The following is a 20,287-nucleotide window of genomic DNA, read 5'->3' on the forward strand; positions in this document are numbered from 1 at the left end:
CACTAAGGTATTCAGTTTTGAAATTCTTTGCACTCACCTAGAACAGCTCATAATCTGATGTGCCAAGTCTATCTGCCACATTTTGCAGCAGCTGGTCACAGAGGACACAGCCAATGTTCTCTCAGCACTCAACAGAAAGAAAAATCTGCTCTAGATGGAATCACACCGTTACACACAGAAATATCAGTCTGGGACTATGCTTCTTTTCCACTGCCTTCCTGTACCTACAGAACACCTGGGATGAATCTTTTGCCAATTAAGACTTCAAAAGGCTCACACTGAGTAACCACACATTCCTCCAGAGAGGCATCACTAAGGGAATATTATTCTTCTTGAATTATTAAAGTCATCCAGCTTTGGTCTCATGCCTGACACTTACAAGATAGATGCTTTTAAAAATCAACCTGAAGTAGACTGTCACCTGGAAACGAAGAATTCTTGCTCAAGTGCACACAAATCACGAATTGTGAGGAAGAGGCTGATTTGGTTCAGTCAGTGAACATTAAGGTCATCGTGTTCAGCTGACTGCTTATTTTGCTGTACCACTTGGGTGCCTGTGTGCATGATTTCTTGCACTTTGCCTGTCAAGATGCAAGGATGTGAGCTCTCAATTATCTGCCGGTGAAATTTATGCAGCGAACTTCATGAAATCTTGTTGTAAATTCCTGGATTTTAAACTGCTGTGAAGGGTCTAAGGAATATGAAACACAGACATGAAGGTAAAAAGATAACTTCTGTTTTCTTCAGAGCTGCCAGGATCCAGAGATATATTTCATTGTTAATTTGGTTTCAAATTGCAATCATCCTTCTGGTTCATTGCTTCTATGTGTGACCCTTACTTCAACAACCTAATTTCCTCCCCAGATGAGAGCATCAGTTTGGGGGAGAAGGGCCAGATGCCTAGCAAAGAAACAACAGCACTGTGAGCCAGACCATCAGGATTTCCTCACAACTCCATCCATGCTAGGCAATGGAGGCTACCTAAAGCATACCTGAAGGAGAGGAAAAACATAAGGAACAAAATGTTAAGTGTGTTTTACAATTCCACTGTTAAGCTTTTAACCATTGGTAATCTGTCACTTTGAATTCCATTAGTAGGAATATGCGCTGTGGTGGCAGTGCTCATGGCAAAGTAAAGATCCCCACTGTGAGAGCTAAGCAGGTGACTTAAAATACTTAGGAGGCACCAGCTAGATCTCAGGGGCAGTTCCAGAATGGTCTGGGCAGGAAGCCTGGGACAGATTTAAACTACTAATTCTAAGTCACTAGTCAACGAAAATCTGAAATGCATACAAAGTCAGCAGTTTGGAAAAAGCAGTTTTCTTTTTTGAAACTGCTAAGAATGAAAGACCCTGCACTTGTATAGGTTAAGCCCTTGAGCCCCATGACCTTTCAGAGGTCTTTAAAACACATCAAAAAGCAGACTGCTCTGGTTTGTGAATGTAAAATCTGCTGTAGCTGGGCGGTGGTTCTGCAGGCTGTCCAGAAGTCAGGATCTTAAATCCTACCAACAGTCTGTCACAGATGGTATGGCAGAGGGGAAAAAAGGGATTCTGAAATGCTGAGAGAAAAAGTAGGCCATGTAGCTGCTGATCATGATAGAGTTGCCTGGATGGCAGAACTGTACATCTAACATATGCTGCCACTCAATATTCCCCAGCAACTCAGAGGCCTCAACAAGTTAGTTATATTTGCTGAATGCTTTGTGGCTCATTTTCTGCTACTAACATGGGAGATATTATGTTAAGAAGAGCATGGCCAGGACACGTCCTCAGAGATGCTGTAGATTCACACAATATTGCACTATGGGGGAGATGTGAACAAACTACAAATAGACACAAGGACCCAGACTCCACCTGCCCCTTTGTCTCAGCTGGCTTAGCTCATTTTACCTCAATCTCCTGTCTCTCTTGCCCATAACTGCATCCTCTAGGTTTGTCCAGTGTGCTAAAGAAATGAAACAAACTCAGACATACCCTTTTGGAGATGCCTCTTTACCACAGATGAAGGAATGTAACAGTCTACAACCATTTCAGTCATGTGTTCTGAGCTTAAAATCAAATCGTATTAATGGCAAAGTACAAGCCTTAATTTGCTGCAGTTTATACAGAATTCTTTAAATGTCGCAGTTTTTATTCCTTGTGTCCTTGTCTGCAGATGTTTTACACGACCTACTGACATTAATACTGTCTCCAAGTCATTCATCTCCTAGTGTGACACCCATGTGTTTGGCCATTTGTCAGAACGTGTTTGGGAAGGAGCTGCTCTTCCTTTTTGTCTGGAGATTCATTCCTGCCCTTCCTACACAAAGTACAGTCACTTTCCACAGCTCACTGACCTCAGCTGTGAAGTCAAATACTCTCATTCAGCTGAAAATTACACCATTTTTCATTCTAGTATTTCTGGTGCAATACAATATCTTTTTCTTTTTTTTTTTTTTTTTTTTTATGAAGTCCACTGCTAAATGGACAGGTCTCAAAGCTTCACTCCACATTGCCTGTCATGATCACCTCATCAGATTCAGAATCTACCAGCCACAATGTAGGTGTTCCAAACCTGTGTAGGTAGCTCTAGGACACTGCTTGTGCTGTTCAAGAGTATATATTTTGTCCTGAACTAAAGGCCCTAGTTACTTTATGCATAGACATTTAGGATAGTTGATTGAGAGGCATCTCAGTTTCTCCTCCCTCCCTTGATCACATTAGCTTTCCATCTAACATTAGGACCCTACTGGAGAGAAGCAGTAAAGAAAAGTAATACTAAACCCTTCATAACTCTGCTTTGATCTGCCTGGCCTCTGCATGCTTCCCAAGAATCTTGGCCAACATCTTGGCTTTCAAAATGCATTCCAGTAACTCATATTTTAAGCTCTTCTGACACCGGAGACACATAGTAATTCGCTGGGCAGAAAACTTCCCACAGGCATTTCAACACTGAAAATTCTCACGTGCCAGGTATGGTCCCTTCTGTGCTTTTCCAGCAATTGTTGTGGTCCCAGACAGAGGGATCACAGCTAGACAAGTCTTACCTCTGATGATCTCTTGGGAGCTATTGCTACCTTAGGAGCCTTTATGGGTAAGGTTAGTTAGAACAAATCTAAAGCTCTTCTACTCCATGTAACTGGCCTATGGCAGTCATCAAAGATAGAGTAGAAGCTCAGCCACAGGTCTCTTTACTAAGCTGGCTCTATGGTTTAATCATTAATACATAAATTAATGGAAAGGTAAGTGCATGGGTCTCAAAGGAAATATTATTTAAGAAAATCTGGATTGACAGACAGTTGTTGAAGCTATTTGGTTGCCTAAGAAATTTGTGGGACTGTTCTGTATATCTGTTCTGGGGGCTGTCTGTATAATCAGGGTTTGAAATGCCTCTGATTTAGCAGTTCTATCCCACAGCACTTTTTGTTTCCTCCAACAGACTATTGCATCAATCTATTCCTTTCTAGACATGTGATATGTGGAGCCAGGTTAGAATCCTGCATTCCTCTACACAAATAAGCTACAAAAGCACAGTATTTAAGGAAAGAGATGTGTTTCTATGGCTCTATGTAAGTTCTGCTTATTTCCATACAATTTCACTACATTGACACCTGCAAGCAGCTTTCAGTGTCAAGATGGAGTCCCTCACCATGAACTGTCCTCTTTTCCCAGAAGGAGGAAAATAGCACACAAGTCTGTAATGAAAGGTTTCCTCCTATTCTAAATATATCAAAGGTGCATTTACATTGTCTCATTTCAAACCCTTAGAAAAATGTAAAACCTAATCACTGGACCAGAAGGACACTATTTTCAAAGTTCACTTTGCTCCATAAGAAGTCCTTAAAGTTACTCTAGATGAGACCCGAAGGAGCATATGGGATATGTGAGCCCCCTTGGTGGAGTAGGTGAAAAATATCCATTAAATGAACAGCCTGGGTTAACTTGCTATGAAAAAAAAAATTAGAGTAGTCTGAAGGTCAAATGGAATGAAAACATGCTTTTAATCTTCTTATCTACTTATAAATCACTGATATTTTAGGTCCACTAAAGTAATTTATAGAGATTTTCACATAGCAAGCTGGCATGTCTGTTATATATTGACCTAAATTTACCTTCCATAATTTTGTGAATTCCCAGAAGGGTATTTTTACATGTGGAGTCACCAGCATCTGGGCCTGCTATCCTGCAAGCCACAGCACAAATAGTTTACAGGAAAATTTAGGTGACTGAAAGACATCTACCATCAGCTCTTCAATATTACCAAGTCATTTTCCTCCAAAAGATCCCTCCCTAGTGTAAGACACAGACAGATAATACAGTGAAGTCTCTGCTGAACTGAGGAAAACGTTAAGAGCTCTTCTCATCCCAGTTTTGGAACCAACTCCTTCCACCCTTTAGTTTATACTGACTTAACTGAGGTTTTCCCCAGTTAGAAGCTTAGGTCCTTGTTCCATACACACGGCCAGAGAGGTGACTGCTCAGTGAGGGCAATGAAATGTGCCAGAAGTCTTCTTGACCTGTTCTGACCATTGCTAAGAGCAGTATTTCAAGCTGAGTTAGCCACCACTTTTTGCTTTATATATCTTTTCTTTTTCTTTCTTTTTTTTTTTTTTTTTTTTAAATCAACCTATTTTCTTAAGTAGCAGAAAGTATGCTAGCTGGAGAAAGCAAACAAACCCCAAAACTTACCATCTGACTCAGAGGCTGCTCTGAAAATCAAGTAGCTGCTGGGAAGAGGCTGAGTGATCGAACCAACGTTTTCTCCCTTTGGTCCCTGAAAATGTACAGACAGAGAGACGTCAAGGCATGGAAGCTGCAATGAACTGTTCAATGTCTTTCCACCCTTCCCAGGCAGAGTGTGCCTGTTTGTGACAAGAAAGAAGGAAGGAATTAGAGACACTCATTAGTAATCATGATATTGCTGCTGCAGGTTCAAGGCAGGAACAATTCCTATGCAAATGGAGCTTGGTCTAACCTGTGCTCAGCCTAAAACCCACTAGGATTATTCAGATATGCAGGAATGGAAGGATCTTATTGCTGTCACCTGGGACAAAATCAGTCACTCGTTTGTGCAACACCTGAAGGGACTGCTCCATGAGGTGCAAGTGGAGTCTCCCTGCAGCCAGACATAGTCATAGTGAAACATCCTTCACACACCACCACAAAAACAGCAGAGCCACACCTTGTGCTGTGAGTGACTCAAGCAGAAAGGCAAGAACCACTCTCCTGGAAGGAGACAAAGGGGAAATTCCATCCTGAGTCTGTGGGAAAGGTGGAGAAAGGGGAAATCACAGGCTGAGGACCAAAGGTCCCCCAGCATAGACACATGCTGCTGGGCTGCAGTCCTTCACCTTTAAACCCAGAGAACCCTTATGCCATAGTGCCTGGGATCACAGCCACTTCAGGCTTTGCTCGTTTATGTTGCCTTTAGTTTAGAAGCTGTGGCAAAAAAATATAAGTGTCTTGTAAACATCCTGCCACGATCCTTTCAGCATGGCACTCCAGAAATGATGCCTAGGGAAGCAGAGTCCATCTTGGATGAGATACTTCTTTGAGCAGAACCACAGGCTCCCTCCTTGATCTCCTCTCTGTTTTCTCCTCTTTTGGACTCCAGAAGATGCTAAGAAAAAGCAGTTCCTCTATGCAGTGAGCACAGCTTCATACTCTTAATGGCATGGACTTTGTGCCATAACCCAACTGAAATAGATAGGAATCCCTCCTCCTCCTCTGCATTTTCAAAGTGACCCAGCTCCCTCCAGCTCCTTCTCTTCCTCACTTTGTAACAAGTAACACAATAGCAGATCCTTTTTCAAACAGGCAGACATTATGTCAGAAATAAAAGCAGGGCAGAAAACATCACCAACACTCGCATGACCACTGTGTCACCTGCAGAGGGGAGCAAGAGGTTTTCTCCAGGATGCTCCAACACAGATTTCCTTGACTTTCTAGAGAACACTAATGCTGAAAATCTGTAGGTTGATTTTTGCAGTTTGACTATTACTCTCCTCCCTTACATGGGCCTTTATAGTATCCAACCATACTCCTTGAAAGAAAGATTTCTCCCTCCCAGTTGATAAGCACGAAACTTCAACTGCTACTGAAAACTGCTCCTGTACACAAGTGCCTCATAATTAAATGGTGGTTTTATCTAGATTTTTGGTTTTAAGTTACACTCAGAAAACTGAAATTTGGAAAGAATTAACAGTAGGAAAAACATCAAATTGTATCTGAGTGTATGAAGATGAGGTGCTGAGAAGACAACAGTCTCCAGTCAAGTTTCTTGCCTTCACATCTGTGGGGCTCCTCTGCTGCCAGGAGAAACAGGGATCCTGGTTACTCACGTTCTTTTTCCCCTCCCCACTCCCACAAGAGGTTCACAAAATTAAGACTGTTTAAAGGCTTAATAGTCAGGACTGGCAAAGTTGAGATTTGATTAGTAAACCAGAGCAGAGCAGCTTAAGACATTACTAGTGACATTAATGCAATCAGGCATCATTCCCCATGGCATTTTTCCTTTCAGTAGCTTGCAGCTGAGCAGAGTGTTCAAGAACTATTGATAACACCATTACTTGTGTTTTCAGTGCAGAAGTGGTTATTTGCTCTGTTTGAGAAAAAACCCCCACAATCAAACAGTACAGATACAAATAAACAGTGTTTTTTAAAAAAGGGGAGATGGGAAGGAGGGGATAACACAGGAGGGGATAATACAGGATTTTAAAAGGCATTTAGGCACATGGGTAAACTCCAGAAGCAGCCAAGTCACTCTGTCAAGGAGACATTAAGTAAGGCATGTTCATGCATGAAGGGGGCCATTTCCCCCAGGAAAAAAAAAAAAAAAAAAAAAGAGAGAGGAGGCCATAAAAATACAACCTACATTTGCACAGATTAAATGATGCTCTGTATCTGCACAGCAGAGGTAATGATGCTTTCTTGTCTCCCAACCTTTAAGCACCATGCCAATGACCATCTCTCACTAAAAGTGTGTGTTATCCCAGCTGCACCAGGACCCAGAGCCCAGCTGCAGCCCCTGGGCAGTACAACTAAGAAATGATCACCTTCAGATCATTCCTGTCTTTACATCTGATTGGAGACTCAAAAGGCATTATCAAACAGGAGGTGATTAGGCTTTGAAAAGGGGAGTGGACTGACAGTTTTAGATAGTATGACAAGACATCTTGGAGAGTCATTAAACAAAGCTTAAAAAGGGGGGAAAATCTCATTAACAGTATTGTGGATAACTATAAGGATGAAGATGAAACTAGCTGTGCTGTATTCTGGAATGGAATAAACAACTAGAAAAGTAGCAGCACAAGCCCTAAACATTACTGAGACTTTTCTTTAAAGGAATGACTCAAAGTTCTTAAAAATCAACAAAATTCAAATTATATATATTCCCAGATGCACTGGGTCTGACCCCAGCTTACTTATTGCTTTAAATAAATGTCAGAACAGGCTGCAGATAATGAGAGCCTTCCCACACCACACTGTTCAGCCAGCTTCTGTGCAAGCTTGAAGGGAAATACAACCTATTCCAGGACACTTTTTGGGACAGACAGGCAAACCCTGCCAGCTGATAGCCCCACACTCCCTCTGTGAAGAAAGGACAGACACGAATTACTAGGCTGGCATTCCCCAGTCTCTGCAGTCACCTCGGCAAAATGTCTCTTTCCAGGAGCAGTGTGGGATCACACTGCCTTCACACATTGGACAAAGTGCCTCTCTAGCAGCATTTGGAGCATGTGAGGGAAGCTTTTCTTACTGCTGCTTGCACTGCTGGCTAATTTTGGGACCTTGACGGTTTTGGCCTTGGGTTTACAAAGGCCTGGACAGAGCAAATAAATAAAAGGTGTAATCCATTTGCACTGCAAAAGAATTTAAGGCTGAAACTCAAAAAGCCAGGGAAGCAATGTAGAATAAGGAACTCTTTCCCTCAGCACTATGCTTCTAAGATACCTCTAGACCCCAGAGAGCTTTATAGGAAAAACAGTACCCTGGTGTATGTATTTAGCTTTCAGCTGTAAGCCATGGTCTTACATCTTATCTTGAAAGGTGCCCCAAAATCTCACTCTGCTCTAACTGAAGTTTAATGCCTGCATATCAAATTTACTTGGCTAGTACTACCATAAATGCCTATGGCAGTGCCTGAACACGACATTTGTTCCAGGGCTGAACCCCAGAGCTAGCTTCAAGCATCTGCTGGGCAGCCAGGCCAATGTGTACAAAAGTATTCATTAATTGCCCTGAGCTAACTGCAAGTCCACTGATGAGAGTCAAAGCTGGACCATGTCTGAATAATCCCTGAAAATTTCACAAGCCATTTTGGCCAAGAGCAAAAGTTCTTTATCCAGATCTTATTTCTATTGTGATGGATACTGACTTGGGCTTTTTGCTTAAGCTTGGGTGAATCTATATTTCATGAGAAACAGACTTTCTTTGCATAGTTATACATAACCAATGTAGATCAGTCAATTCTGCTCCAGTTGCTTTAAAAGGAGGCTGTGAAATGACATAAAATTAAACAGTATTTTTAGCAGTTTCAGCCTTAAACTGTTGACAGAGTGCAGACAGCTTCTTTGACATCAAGCAGCTCACTGGTGGATTTCTTCCTGAGGTGTATTTTGGTGTTCACCTCATGGCTGAAAAAAATCTATCACACACAACAATCCAGGCTGAACTCAGGTTTCAGGGAGCATCCTCCTATGCAGCTCAAAAGCGGCTTTCTAAATACATCTCAAGAGACTTAGAATATTGGTTTGACTTTAAAATTTAAACCTCTTTGGACTTCCTCTAGTACACAGACATTTTCAGATATATACTCCCTTCACATTTAATATACTAATTGTTATTTCTCTCATAAGTTTCCTCAAGAGACACAAGAATAAGATACACATGTTTAAATTCATACACATACTCCTCCTTCTTTGGGATGCTTTTTGTCAAAGGAAGGGCATCCTAGTGCAACACTTCAGATCTGTCAGCAGCTCTGCCTTTCAGTACCTGACTGCACTTTTGATTCTATTGTTCACTACCTCTTCTGACTGTGCTTCTCAGAAGAATTCAGTTGACCTGTCAAGTCACACGGAATGTTTCTGTTGACAGACAGTAAATCATCAAAAACTTTCTTGGGTGTATGCTCTGAACTTAAAAAGCATAAAAACTCTCAAAACTGAGTAAGAAGCAAGGTAGCAATGAAACCTTCAGAACTTCAAGCAAAAGCAATGCATTTAGGCACAAATCAGAGCTGAGCTGCTAGCAGAAATCAGCAGCTCTCACCCTTGGTTCCTGAGGTTGATTTTAATTCTCTCCTCCTACCTTATTAAAAATGGAAAGGCTTTTTATAGCAATTGTATAGCTGTGTTTAAAACTGTTCAATTAACTGCATGGATGAGCAGGAGTGTGTCTGCTTGATCTGCTCCCACAGGGCTTCTCCCTTTTGTTAGAGCTTCTGATGCCATGACAAGTGCTTTTGTTGCTCTCCCGTGAGTCTTTCCATTCCCAATCCCTCTGCTGACCACCTTGCAGCAAGGCATCAGTTTGTAATGCCTTATTTAAGACCCGTGAGAGAGAGTCATGATGTCTCCTAGAGAATTTATGTCTACAATAGCTCTGCCAAGTCACTGTTTGTTAAAAGGAAACAAACTTAAGAACATTTAAGTTTTATCTTCAGGGTATCCAAAAGATGTGGCTCTCAGGAGCTCCTGAGATCTTCCTCTTTGCTCATAGGCATTATATAATTTTTTTCTTTTTCTGTCTGTTCTTAAAGAAAAGAAGAAAAAGGAATACAGCTCTTTAAGACAGGCAGGGAGTTATTTCAAGAAGTGTAAAAAACTATTAATCATTTTTGTTACAGGGAGATCCAGAGGTCACGGCAGGAGCCACTGTGTGTACAGGAAGGGATTGTCTCAGCCTGAAAAATAACTCAAAATGAAGTGGAGAAAATCCTGCTATTTCCATTTCAAAGGAGAGACAATAAGGGCTATCTGAAGTCATGCTTTTATGCAACAGTCAAGGCTTGAGCAGAACATTGAGTTCCAAGTCCATTGCAAACAAATCCAAACCTCAGGGGCATTGGAAAAAAAAAAGTCAAATTATAAACCTGCTTTTTTGTCACTTTGCCAAGCATCTCCAGTATTGTGTGAAGCACTTAGTGCTCGGTGTGTCCTTGTTTTGGGGAATTTAGTTAATTGTGTCTATTCCTCAACTCCTTTTAAAGATGTAGGCCAAGGCTTGATATAACTTCTAGATATTGAACTTCTTTTCCTGCACTAACACCTTTCCTTTTTCCTCAGTCTACACAGGCATCTATACACTAAGGATGATACAACTGTGGAAATTATCACAAGGACTATGTCCCTTTGATGTCATTCAATGATCAAGCTTTGGTATCTTTAATCTTTTTATGCAGTCAATTCACTACAGCTAACACCAAGTGAATAACTAAATAGTATCAGTGCTAGGCAATACCTGTGCTCAGAAATTTTGGTGACCAAGAAGAGGTTGTTTGACTCATCAGGATTGTTACCTTTACAGCCCAGATGGATTGATCCAAAGGATGGAAGAGTTTAAAGCAGAAGCCATCCTTTTTGGAGGGTCTCTCGATCAGCTCGCAAGAATGGAGCAGGATTGTCCCAACCCACTGTCCGATCTTTGGCGTCTTATAAATAAGCAGCACTCCTGGTTTCAGGACACACCACAGTTTGGTCCAGCTTTTCAGAGTGCCACGAATCTGGAGGAAAGCAAGGAAAGAACAAAAAGTTGCATCTGTGTTGCTCCTTAGAAGAAAACCAGCATTTATTCAGTATTTATACTGTATTTCCAGTATGTTTATTCCAAGGCTGCACCATGATTCACTTCCTAAGGAAAACACACCACATTCTCAGACCAGTCCTGGGGATCTCACAGCAAAATCCCAGAACTTGGAAGTCTTCCTATCAGAATGTAGTCTTCATATTTTTTTTCCTGGCTTAGTGTTCTTCCTATTTTGATTACTAGCTCAGTGTTAGCAGCTTGATTAATTTTTTTGGCAATCAGCACTGCTGGCCCCTGTGAGAGTGATCTGTTAATAATCATGGAGGACATGCCAATTAGAAAATTGCATATAAAAATGTTATAGCTAGTCTAACTCAACTTATAAGTCATTTTAATAGTAGTCTGCAGAACATTACTATTAATGGCTTTTGTCAAATACCCCATTTTTAAAAGTACTGTCTCCAGCTGGTTTACTTCTCTGTCAAGCTCAATGCAGCTCTCTCTTGCATAGAAGAGATTAAATCTGATAAGAGTATATTAAAGATAACAGCTTTAAGAATGGAGAAGTTTCTCAGTAAGGTTAGACTTTGCCTAAGGTCTTCCTGCCTCCAGTGTGCATAGGCCAAACCTCAAGTCTTTTGTCAGTATTCTGTTTTTGTGGCCCAGCATTATTTGTGGCTCATCAAAAATTTCCAGCCACAGCAAACATGCAACAGGTATTTTGTATTTTAAAAATTCTCAATACTTATTTTTCATTAACAGTAAACACTACAGGAAGACTTTGTTGCCAATCTAACTTCTCAAATAAACCATAAGTTTGTCGCTTTTCTGACTTCTAATAATAATTGCAGAACAATGCTGGAGGTTTTTCCTGCTAGCCAAATGCAACTGTATTGTTTCAGGAGAACCTTGAGTTACTTTTTTTTTCTGAAAAGATACGTGTTTGGCAATGTTTGGAAATTAAGTTTTGCCAATATAAAAGGTTCAACCAATTTGAGAAGGCTAAATGGCCCCAAAGGAGGAGTAAAACAGTGCTCATCTCTCAATGTCAATCCAGATTTACTTTGCCACACAGAAGTTTCAGGACTTCAATGAGAAGCTGCCACTACCTGACTCTGTGCTCAAGGAGAAATTACACTTGTCATCAGGTACAATATGTTTCATTCTGTGCTGTGGCAATAGAAAATCCAATTGTCGATAGAACAAGCTGTATCTGCCCATTTTCAGGCTGTTAGTCTATTCCCTCTTCAGTACAAAACCACATTTATGGGAAGAGGCCAACAGAGTCTTTCAGAGAGGAACAAAGAGAGAAACATCATCACTTCCCTTTGTACAACGCACTTTTTGAGACCTTGCTGCTGCTTAAGGACATGGAATAGACCAACTGAGTTAGGTTAAGGTGGAAAGTAAATACTCCCCATGGCTACACTTTTATAGCAGTTATTTAAGTAAAGCTTTACAGCAACTTCAACTCAAAATTATTTGATATTCCTTCACTTAAAAAAGCTCTAGTGCATAAGTCTCAGACACATCAACTTCTTCTCACTTATTTTTTCCTACAGCCTCAGAAAAAATGGTCTGTTTCAAATACCTTCAGCCAGTCTGCTGTGATCACCACACTGGGATCCTTCAGAGCACTGAAGAGTTGTTTGGTAGCTCTTTTTTTCTCTTGTCTGTAATTTTTTTTTTGTACCTGGTTGGGAACAGAGGAAATATAGGAGCTGTAATCATGGCCTCTTTCGGGGAGGAAGGAACATAATGCATTAAGGACAGTTATGTATAGCACAGCAAGAACTTGACCCAGCACAGGTTCCCCAGAAACGAGAACAAGAAAGAATAAAAACATAACGAGAGAACAGGCATTTTCTTTGCTCCTGAAGTTCCACTAAACATAACCTATGTGGATAACCTAGTTTGTCTTTGATTTGGGGGAAATGGAAAGAAGCTGGATACCCAGTCCTCCTCACCCCTCAAATTCAAGAGATTAAATCTAATTTTGTTCATTTATATTTTTCATTTGGTAAACAAGCAAGTGTTCAAGCTACAATTTGCTCAGATTGCCCAGGCAAGCCCGTCCTAACAAGAGCAGTGAGGGATTACAATCCTCTTGAGGTGCCTAATGGCTCTGGAACATACAAACACAGTGAAACAATTACACTGATCTGTTCTGCTTGCAGCACATAATCTAATCCTGTATATAAGGCCTGTAAATGTCCTTGGCCTATAAAGACTTCTAGAAGGTTCAGAGGCTTCTCTGGGTCTTGGGAAATGACTCTGATTTGTTCCCAATGGTTTGTTTGGAAGGCACTATTTGCTTTTTAAAAGACATTTAACTGATGCAGACCTGACTGCTTTCCACATACCTTCAGTGTTTCCTTCTTCATGAATTTGGCTGTGGGAGACACACACTCTTTATCAGACCCATTGCAAAACTTATATTCAATCTACAAAAAGGAGGGATAGAGAAAATAGGAATGTGTTAACATGAAGATGTTCAAGTTATGCTCTGACAAAGAGCTGTTTGTATCTTTCAGGAATCCATGAAAGAGCTGATTGCAAACTTCGGCAGCAGAACACTAAGCAGGTGCAGTGTTATCTGCAGTGCAGTCCAAGCTTCCTTTTTATGCCCATGGCTAGTTGTAAAATTCCCCACCAAGTTTTCTTTATATTTCTCCCATGCAGACATGAATCTTGGTTAAAAAGCCCCAAAAATAGAATAATAAAACAAAACAGAAAACAAAAAACCTATTTCTAGCTTTGAAAACTGCCTATCTCTGTTCAGATATGAAAGCATTTCAATTACTGAAATAAAACTTACAGGGAATTTGTTACAGAGTTTTCAGAACTAGATTTGATACTGGCAATGACTGTTGCTCTGACTGAAATGTCAAAAACACGGGTGGGCAAGAAATGACCTAATCATGTTACAGATAATAAAGGAAATCACCTTCATCTTGGCTTTGCAAAGCGAAGCACAAAATACATGCAGTCATTTCAAATCACATTTGATTGTGTCAGTGCTGTTTAAATTCACTTTCAGAAGCTACAGTCTGATCTCGTGGCTCTGCTGATGGGCTGAGAAAATGCTTTACTTTCATTAGGCATAATCACAGTATTATTGTTAGCAAAATAACGTATGCTTAGAAAGAACAGCTCTCCAGAGCCCAACTCACAACGAGGACCCCAACTAGGATAGGTTCTGTCAGCAAATTGTACAAAACCTGGGCAGGGTTAGTGGTGAAAGAATTATGGTACAGTCTGGACTCTGCTGCTTTTTATGTGACCTTGGGGAAGTTACTTCCTCTCTCTGTACCTCTCTTCCTTCCACCCTTTCATGTGTTTGATGCATTCAGACTGTGATCTTTTGGGGTCAGGCACTGTCTCTCCCACTCATGCATGACAGTTTTGTAAAAAGAGCTCAGCCCTCAGCCACCTTGACTTAATGAGTGTGACACAAAAATGAGCTGTACTAAGGAAAAAGTGTATCAAATATATTTTCCATTTATAAATTCACTGCTATGATATGAAACAAACTCAGACTTTCTCTCCTTTATGTCACAAATGGATGTAATAATTTTACAGCACCTTCAGTTTCAAGACATCCACTTCCTTTATTCCTTCCAGTGACACAAACCTCTCAGGCTACTACAGCCACAAACTATGCTGAATGTTAGTGTGAGCAGGAAAATGTTTAATGACAGCCAGATCAGTCCTTTTCACATGACTCAGAAAAACACAAAAATTCAAGACCAGATCACAGTAAACTGGCCATCAACTACACCTTGGAGACTGTGGCAGGAGCAAAAATGGGACATAAGGATGCCTGCTCAATTGAGCATAACTCCTTGTAGATGATGTGGGATTAGAAATCAGGGTATAAGGTGCAATTTGCAATGGAGCCACAGTCACTGTCAAACCTGTTACTTGTTCTCACATACCCTTGAAGTAATCTTTCACTAAAACCAAAACCACACAATACTTTAAAAATAGAGAAACGAAAACTCTGCGATGGCACACAAAGATCATTGAGGTCCCTGATCTGTTTAGTTTACAAGTCAGCTTGGATCCAGTCAAAGAAAAGGCCAGCTCCTGGACTCCTGAAAACTATTCAGTATTTGCCATTTTTGTTTTCACAGAAAGCTCAGCCTGCCTCCTCTGCCTGCAATGCAGTCTCTGATTCATATTTTGTATTTCTGTGCTTCGAACCTCACTGTAAAAACACAAGGTTTACGGTGGGGACCACTGCACAGATGTGACATCTGAGCAGAGAGTTGTGCCCACAGGGTCTTTGTCACATTTCAAAGGGCAGTAGTAGACATTTGGGAAATATGTTATAAACCTTTCTTTACGAAGAATCATTCCCAAGTACTTAAATATCTCTGAGCAAGAATCCTTCAGATTTATTAGGAGATTATGCTTGCATGATTCAAGATGTGTGTCCTCTGAAATCAGTCAGAAGAATTCTCCCCCTTTCTCCCAATTAGCAGGAAGAATGTCCTGTCCTTGAGACACGACTATGAGCCAAATGTTTATTAGTAATTTCACTCCCTCCGGCCTGAGAGATCAGACACAGAGAGAAACACTGTGTACTATTCCTCATTAGGCAGTGTGAGTGGCAGAAAAAGCACAGATGTTCCCAAGATTCTAGGAAATACTGCTCAGGTGCCTGCAAAGCATCAGGATACAAAGAATGCTTTTTGCTTAACTAATTAAAACAAGCTACAGTTGGTTGCTACCTAGACAATTACACCTTAGCACTTACATAAAGAATAAAATTTTCGCCCTTAAGCTCACTTGGCTTGGGGAAATTTGCTTGCAGCTGAATTCAGAAAGGCTTCCAACAACCACAGCAAACCTGAGTCTAAACCTGCTGCTCGTGGGGAACCAGCACTGACACAGACAGAGGCACTTTCACTGCTCCACCAGCCCCACCTGCCTCCTCCTTGGAGTCTCTCTGGGTCATGCTAAAAATAGAGTTAAACAAGAGCAAGACTTCAGACCTGGGATATTCACACAGAAAGACACTGATTCTGACTCTTGTGGAGAGCTGACTCCATGACCAAGGACATTGCGTGCCCAATTCCAGCCAATACTGCTGTGCATGCCATAAAACCACAGCATACAGCAGCTGATGAAGGGATAATCTCCCCTCACACCACCACAGCCTTTAGGAGCTCAATGAACACAGCAGAACTTGTCTGAAACCATTTTAAACTGGTCCTTCACTATGTTAAAGAAGCTGGATGAACAGCTTTGGAGGCTGCTGCAGTGGCTCCTGAACCACTGTGCTGCTTCCTTCAGACACTCCCTTCCCCTGTTCTGGGCTACACCTGGACATGCTGAATCTGTGAACCTGGCCTGTAAGGGGAAACACAGCCACAGGGATGGTGCACACCAAGACAGGCTGAAGAGTGGATGAGAAGGTCCCTCACTGCCCATGTAAGAATTTCTAGGCATGGGAAAATAAGTATCTGTGCTGCTCTGTCCCTATAACTGTGAGGTACCTACCAGCTGTGTGACCAATACCACAGTTCCCCAAAATGGTTGCAAAATACTTCATGAAGACAGAGCAAATTTTACTATAACCAAGCCATGCTTTTAACTAGGAGCCATGGACAAGCTTTCAGATGTGCCTGACCTGGAACTTTTGAAGTTGCTCCCCAGTTAGTTTTTAACGAGGCAGACTGATTGCTTCTCCCTTCTGACTTTGCCTCTTGAAATGCATATGAGAATACACCACCACTGATCCTATGCAGCAGTTTGCTAGCAAGGAAACTGGTGGTCCTCAGGTCTGTAGAGTGAAAAGCATTGTATTTCTGGGTTTAAAGCTCCTGCTTTTTCACTGGACAGGTGGGATCTAAGGCCCCAGGACAGCATACCATAGGTCCCCATGCTGCTGATAGTAATGATATTCCCCCAGATTTAACCTGCTCAGTGACTTGAAGTAATATGATTTCATATTTTTACATTAATCTGTTCTAATAGTTTTGATTGTACCTTGTGGCATATATAAAGTTCAGTAAATTTGGGCCATCAGGTTTTAAGATTCCCAAGACACAGCAGGGTCTCATATTGCTGAGAGACATCAAGAGCATTTAACGATGTCTTTCTACCACCCTGCCTTTCTCAGCCTGGCAGAAAACTAAGAGAAGCCATTTGTCATCACAGCAAGTCTTCCAAAGACACTGGGATAATGCTTGTGGAGGATATCAGAATCTGGCCCCCACTCTCTGCAGCACCATGTGAACAATACTGGCCACAGATGGGACTTTGTACAATGGGAGAATAAAAAATTCATATCCTTTTAAAAGAAAGAAAAATCCCACTGGAGTATTCCAATAAGAAAGCAACAAGTACGCTTTCCATATACTGGTTCCCATAAGGAGGGAAGTCTGTTAATCTGCCAAAAACTTTCACCAGAGCATGATGCAGAACTTGCAGGGAGAAGAAACTGTTGTCCCTTTTCAGTTCTCTAATCAAACCTGTCCTTTTCAGGACTGAGTGATGACCTTGCTGCTGACAATGGGCTGTACTGTACCCAAAAACATACTTTTTATCCCAGTAAAGTTTCTGTTCCCTTTCATCTCAGTCATGAAGCTCTGGAGATTCACTGCTGATTGTCAGCAGTCATCACAATACCCTCACACTTCTGCCAGGCTTTGTAAGAGAGCATGCAGAGTCCTCACAATAGTGCTATTCTGATCCAGTGTCTTTTTGGTGACTTCATTTCCAAGAGGAACCAAATCATTTCACAGAAAAACAGCCTGTGATCAACTCCAGTGTGGGGGATGCCAGCCTATCAGCATGCCAGCCGTGCCTAGGATAACAGCAAGAGGAATATCCTGTTACTTAGCACAAGCAATCCTTGCTGCACAATAGCCAGAATTATTCCCAATCAGAAACATTTAAATAAAGACATTCTCAAGCTGTGCTCTGCATGGTAACAGCAGTGACAGCTTACAAGTTGCCCTTTCGTCTTCTTTGCATCCAAGTGAGAGAAAGACAAGATCAGATGGGAATTTAAAAGCCAAACAAAAGGACCTGGGGTCTTAAGTTGTGCTTCACAAAAGCAGTGGGAGACATGCCCTTGGTCAGATGTGATTTCTCCAGTATCTTTTCCACATCCAATTGATAGCAATCTTGATCACACAGAAATAAAAGAAATGAAACAAAAGTTCTTTAAGTAGCATAAAAACTATGGAAATGCTGGGTTTAACATTAAAACTGAGAAACTTCTTGTTGCTGGTGTGAATATTCACAGATTCCACCAAGTGTAAGAAACTCTGGGTTCATTTTATTATAAGCAGTTTTTAAAAAACTTTTAACTTTTGTTGTGAATTACAGCTCATCCAAAGCACAGTAGTCAGTGAAACAATTCTTACTGATTCTTACTGAAACGATTCAAACAATCTTGCAGTAGGAAAAATTACCCTTCAACTGATATGCTGCTTTACAGCAAGCTGAATAATCTTAAACTAAAACTTCCCCGTTGGAAAAAAACCCAGCATAAAGATCCCTGTTACTTCAATGATGTTACAAAGATATAGCAACTGTGTTTACAACTCTGAAAGAGCACAATGATTAGCACAAACTGAAAAGCCTGTACAAATAAACAGTTGACATGACAGCAGCATCTGGGGAAAATAACTGGTGAAATTCAGCCATCCAAGCAAATTCAACATCCAAGCAAATATCAAGTTATACCAGTGTTTAGTGGAATCCTTGGCTCCATTATGTCAAATTATGGTAAATAAGAGTCACAGACCTCATGGGATTTCTGTTTGATCATTTAAGTGTGCCTTGCATGGGAAGTTTGTTCTGCAAGTTCAGAATATTAAAGAACATTTGAGGTGAGATGGGAAGAAAGACTCAGTTGGACACTGAGAAAGATGCTGTCTCACATGACTGTCACAGATTCAGTGCCAGCAGAAAGCTGAAGCACAGCTTTGATTTCCCCTCCAGCTATAGCCACAGCTTTTTTCCCTATGCTGAGCTTAAACAAAGTGAGCAATGAAAAACAATTGGACCTGAAGTTTAATATGTTTTGCTAAATTGTTTAATAAAAAATTTCAATTTTAGCACCTCCATTTGCCCTCACCTTCCTCATCAGAAACACTAGGCTAAGGAATTAAGATCACCAGCAACCTATGGTGACACGATAGGACTGCTGTGGCTTACCCAAAGTTATCAACTTCGCATTACTACTGTCTGCATTCACCTCTCTGAGGCACCTGGGTGTTTCAGGGCTTGTATGTACCTCCACAAGCTAGGGATGCTCCATGTTTTCTACTTCACAGTGCAAAATCCCATCCCTCTTCAACATGATTTTCCCAGGATACTCCAGGCTACACCTCTGCTCACTTGAAATAAGCTGCAAAGCCCTCTGTGGACAACTGTGATTACCCTAAGGTGCTGCACGTGGAATTGAGGAAACAAGGCATACTGAGCCAGGGCACAGGAAAGGAAATGAGTGTAAGTCTTCGCAGAGACAACTGGTGCCAAAATTATTCCATACACAACATGGAGAGCATGAACCATAGCAAAGAAAAGACAGCAAGGGTCCAGTTGGGCATAGCACCACCTGGAAGGGCCAGAATCTCCTATAAAGCTTTGCTTAACACACACAGGGGATGTTTTGCTCCTTAGTTTCTCCAACAGTTCCTTGATTTGCTGGCTAAAGGAGAACAGAGGAAAAGGTACCCTTGTAAATCCCCACATTTCTGAATGATCTTCTACTGTAATCCCAAGTGTAACCAAGACTGGAATTACCTCAGAGGTCATGATGCATAGATCTAGCAGGGTGAGCTTGAGACAGTATAGGAACTGTAACTTAAATTTCAAGTGATCAGTATGTGCTGTTTCAAACCACTGCACAGCTAAAATAAACTTCTAGCAGTCAGTTACATTCATATTTTGGATTACAAATCACGCAATAAAAGCCTGAACAATTCAGGCATGTGGAAAAACTCGTTCACAATGCTTTGCCCTCCAATAAATCAAATAACCGTGCATGCAACAGCCACACTCCTACAATTTGATTGACTTCACTGCAGCATTAGCAAGGGACTGAAACCAGTGAAGCACCACTGAGCTCCAGCTTTAAGATTCTTCTGACTATCCCTTAAAATACAGCTCAATTCTTTCTGCCCTGCATGCATATCAACAGACTCCAGATGACCTCTAGCCAGTAGAATTAACAGGTAAGCACAGAAAAGGAAGAAAGAGAACATGCAGCACTTCATACTGCAATAAAAGGTATGAAGAAAAGAGGTATGAATAAAAGAGGACTCTAACAGCATCAAATGAAGCACAAAATAAAAGAAAGGCATCTTCTGTCACTATCAGGCATGTGCTAACTGCACTACCTGGCTGCAGAGACAAGCTTGAAGATTAGAGACAGTTTGGTGATACTTTCACACCCAACTATGAGCCCTCATCCCAAAAAACAAGGCTCAAGGGCTCTAAAACAGAGATAAACTAATATGAGAAACAATCTGAAATAAGTAAGATAATATTTTTTTCTCTTTGAAAAAGGAGATGAGAGAGACTGCACTCAA

General features: G+C 41.1%; 1 protein-coding gene across 5 annotated transcripts in view; it reads right to left on the reverse strand.

The window, feature by feature from the left end:
• OSBPL5 (oxysterol binding protein like 5) overlaps positions 1-20,287 on the reverse strand; it is a 174,271-nt gene that overhangs the window by 33,097 nt on the left and 120,887 nt on the right. For all 5 annotated transcript variants that reach the window (XM_085062913.1, XM_085062909.1, XM_085062912.1 and 2 more), the window contains 4 exons: positions 13,094-13,174; positions 12,322-12,423; positions 10,504-10,707; positions 4,671-4,755 (listed from right to left, as the gene is read on the reverse strand). In XM_085062913.1, the coding sequence (XP_084919039.1) occupies positions 4,671-4,755; positions 10,504-10,707; positions 12,322-12,423; positions 13,094-13,174 (472 nt within the window). The remainder of the gene's footprint in view (positions 1-4,670; positions 4,756-10,503; positions 10,708-12,321; positions 12,424-13,093; positions 13,175-20,287) is intronic.

Source organism: Lichenostomus cassidix, chromosome 5, assembly GCF_008360975.1.
Source record: "Lichenostomus cassidix isolate B80296 chromosome 5, HeHo_3.0, whole genome shotgun sequence".
Lineage (NCBI taxonomy): Eukaryota > Metazoa > Chordata > Aves > Passeriformes > Meliphagidae > Lichenostomus > Lichenostomus cassidix.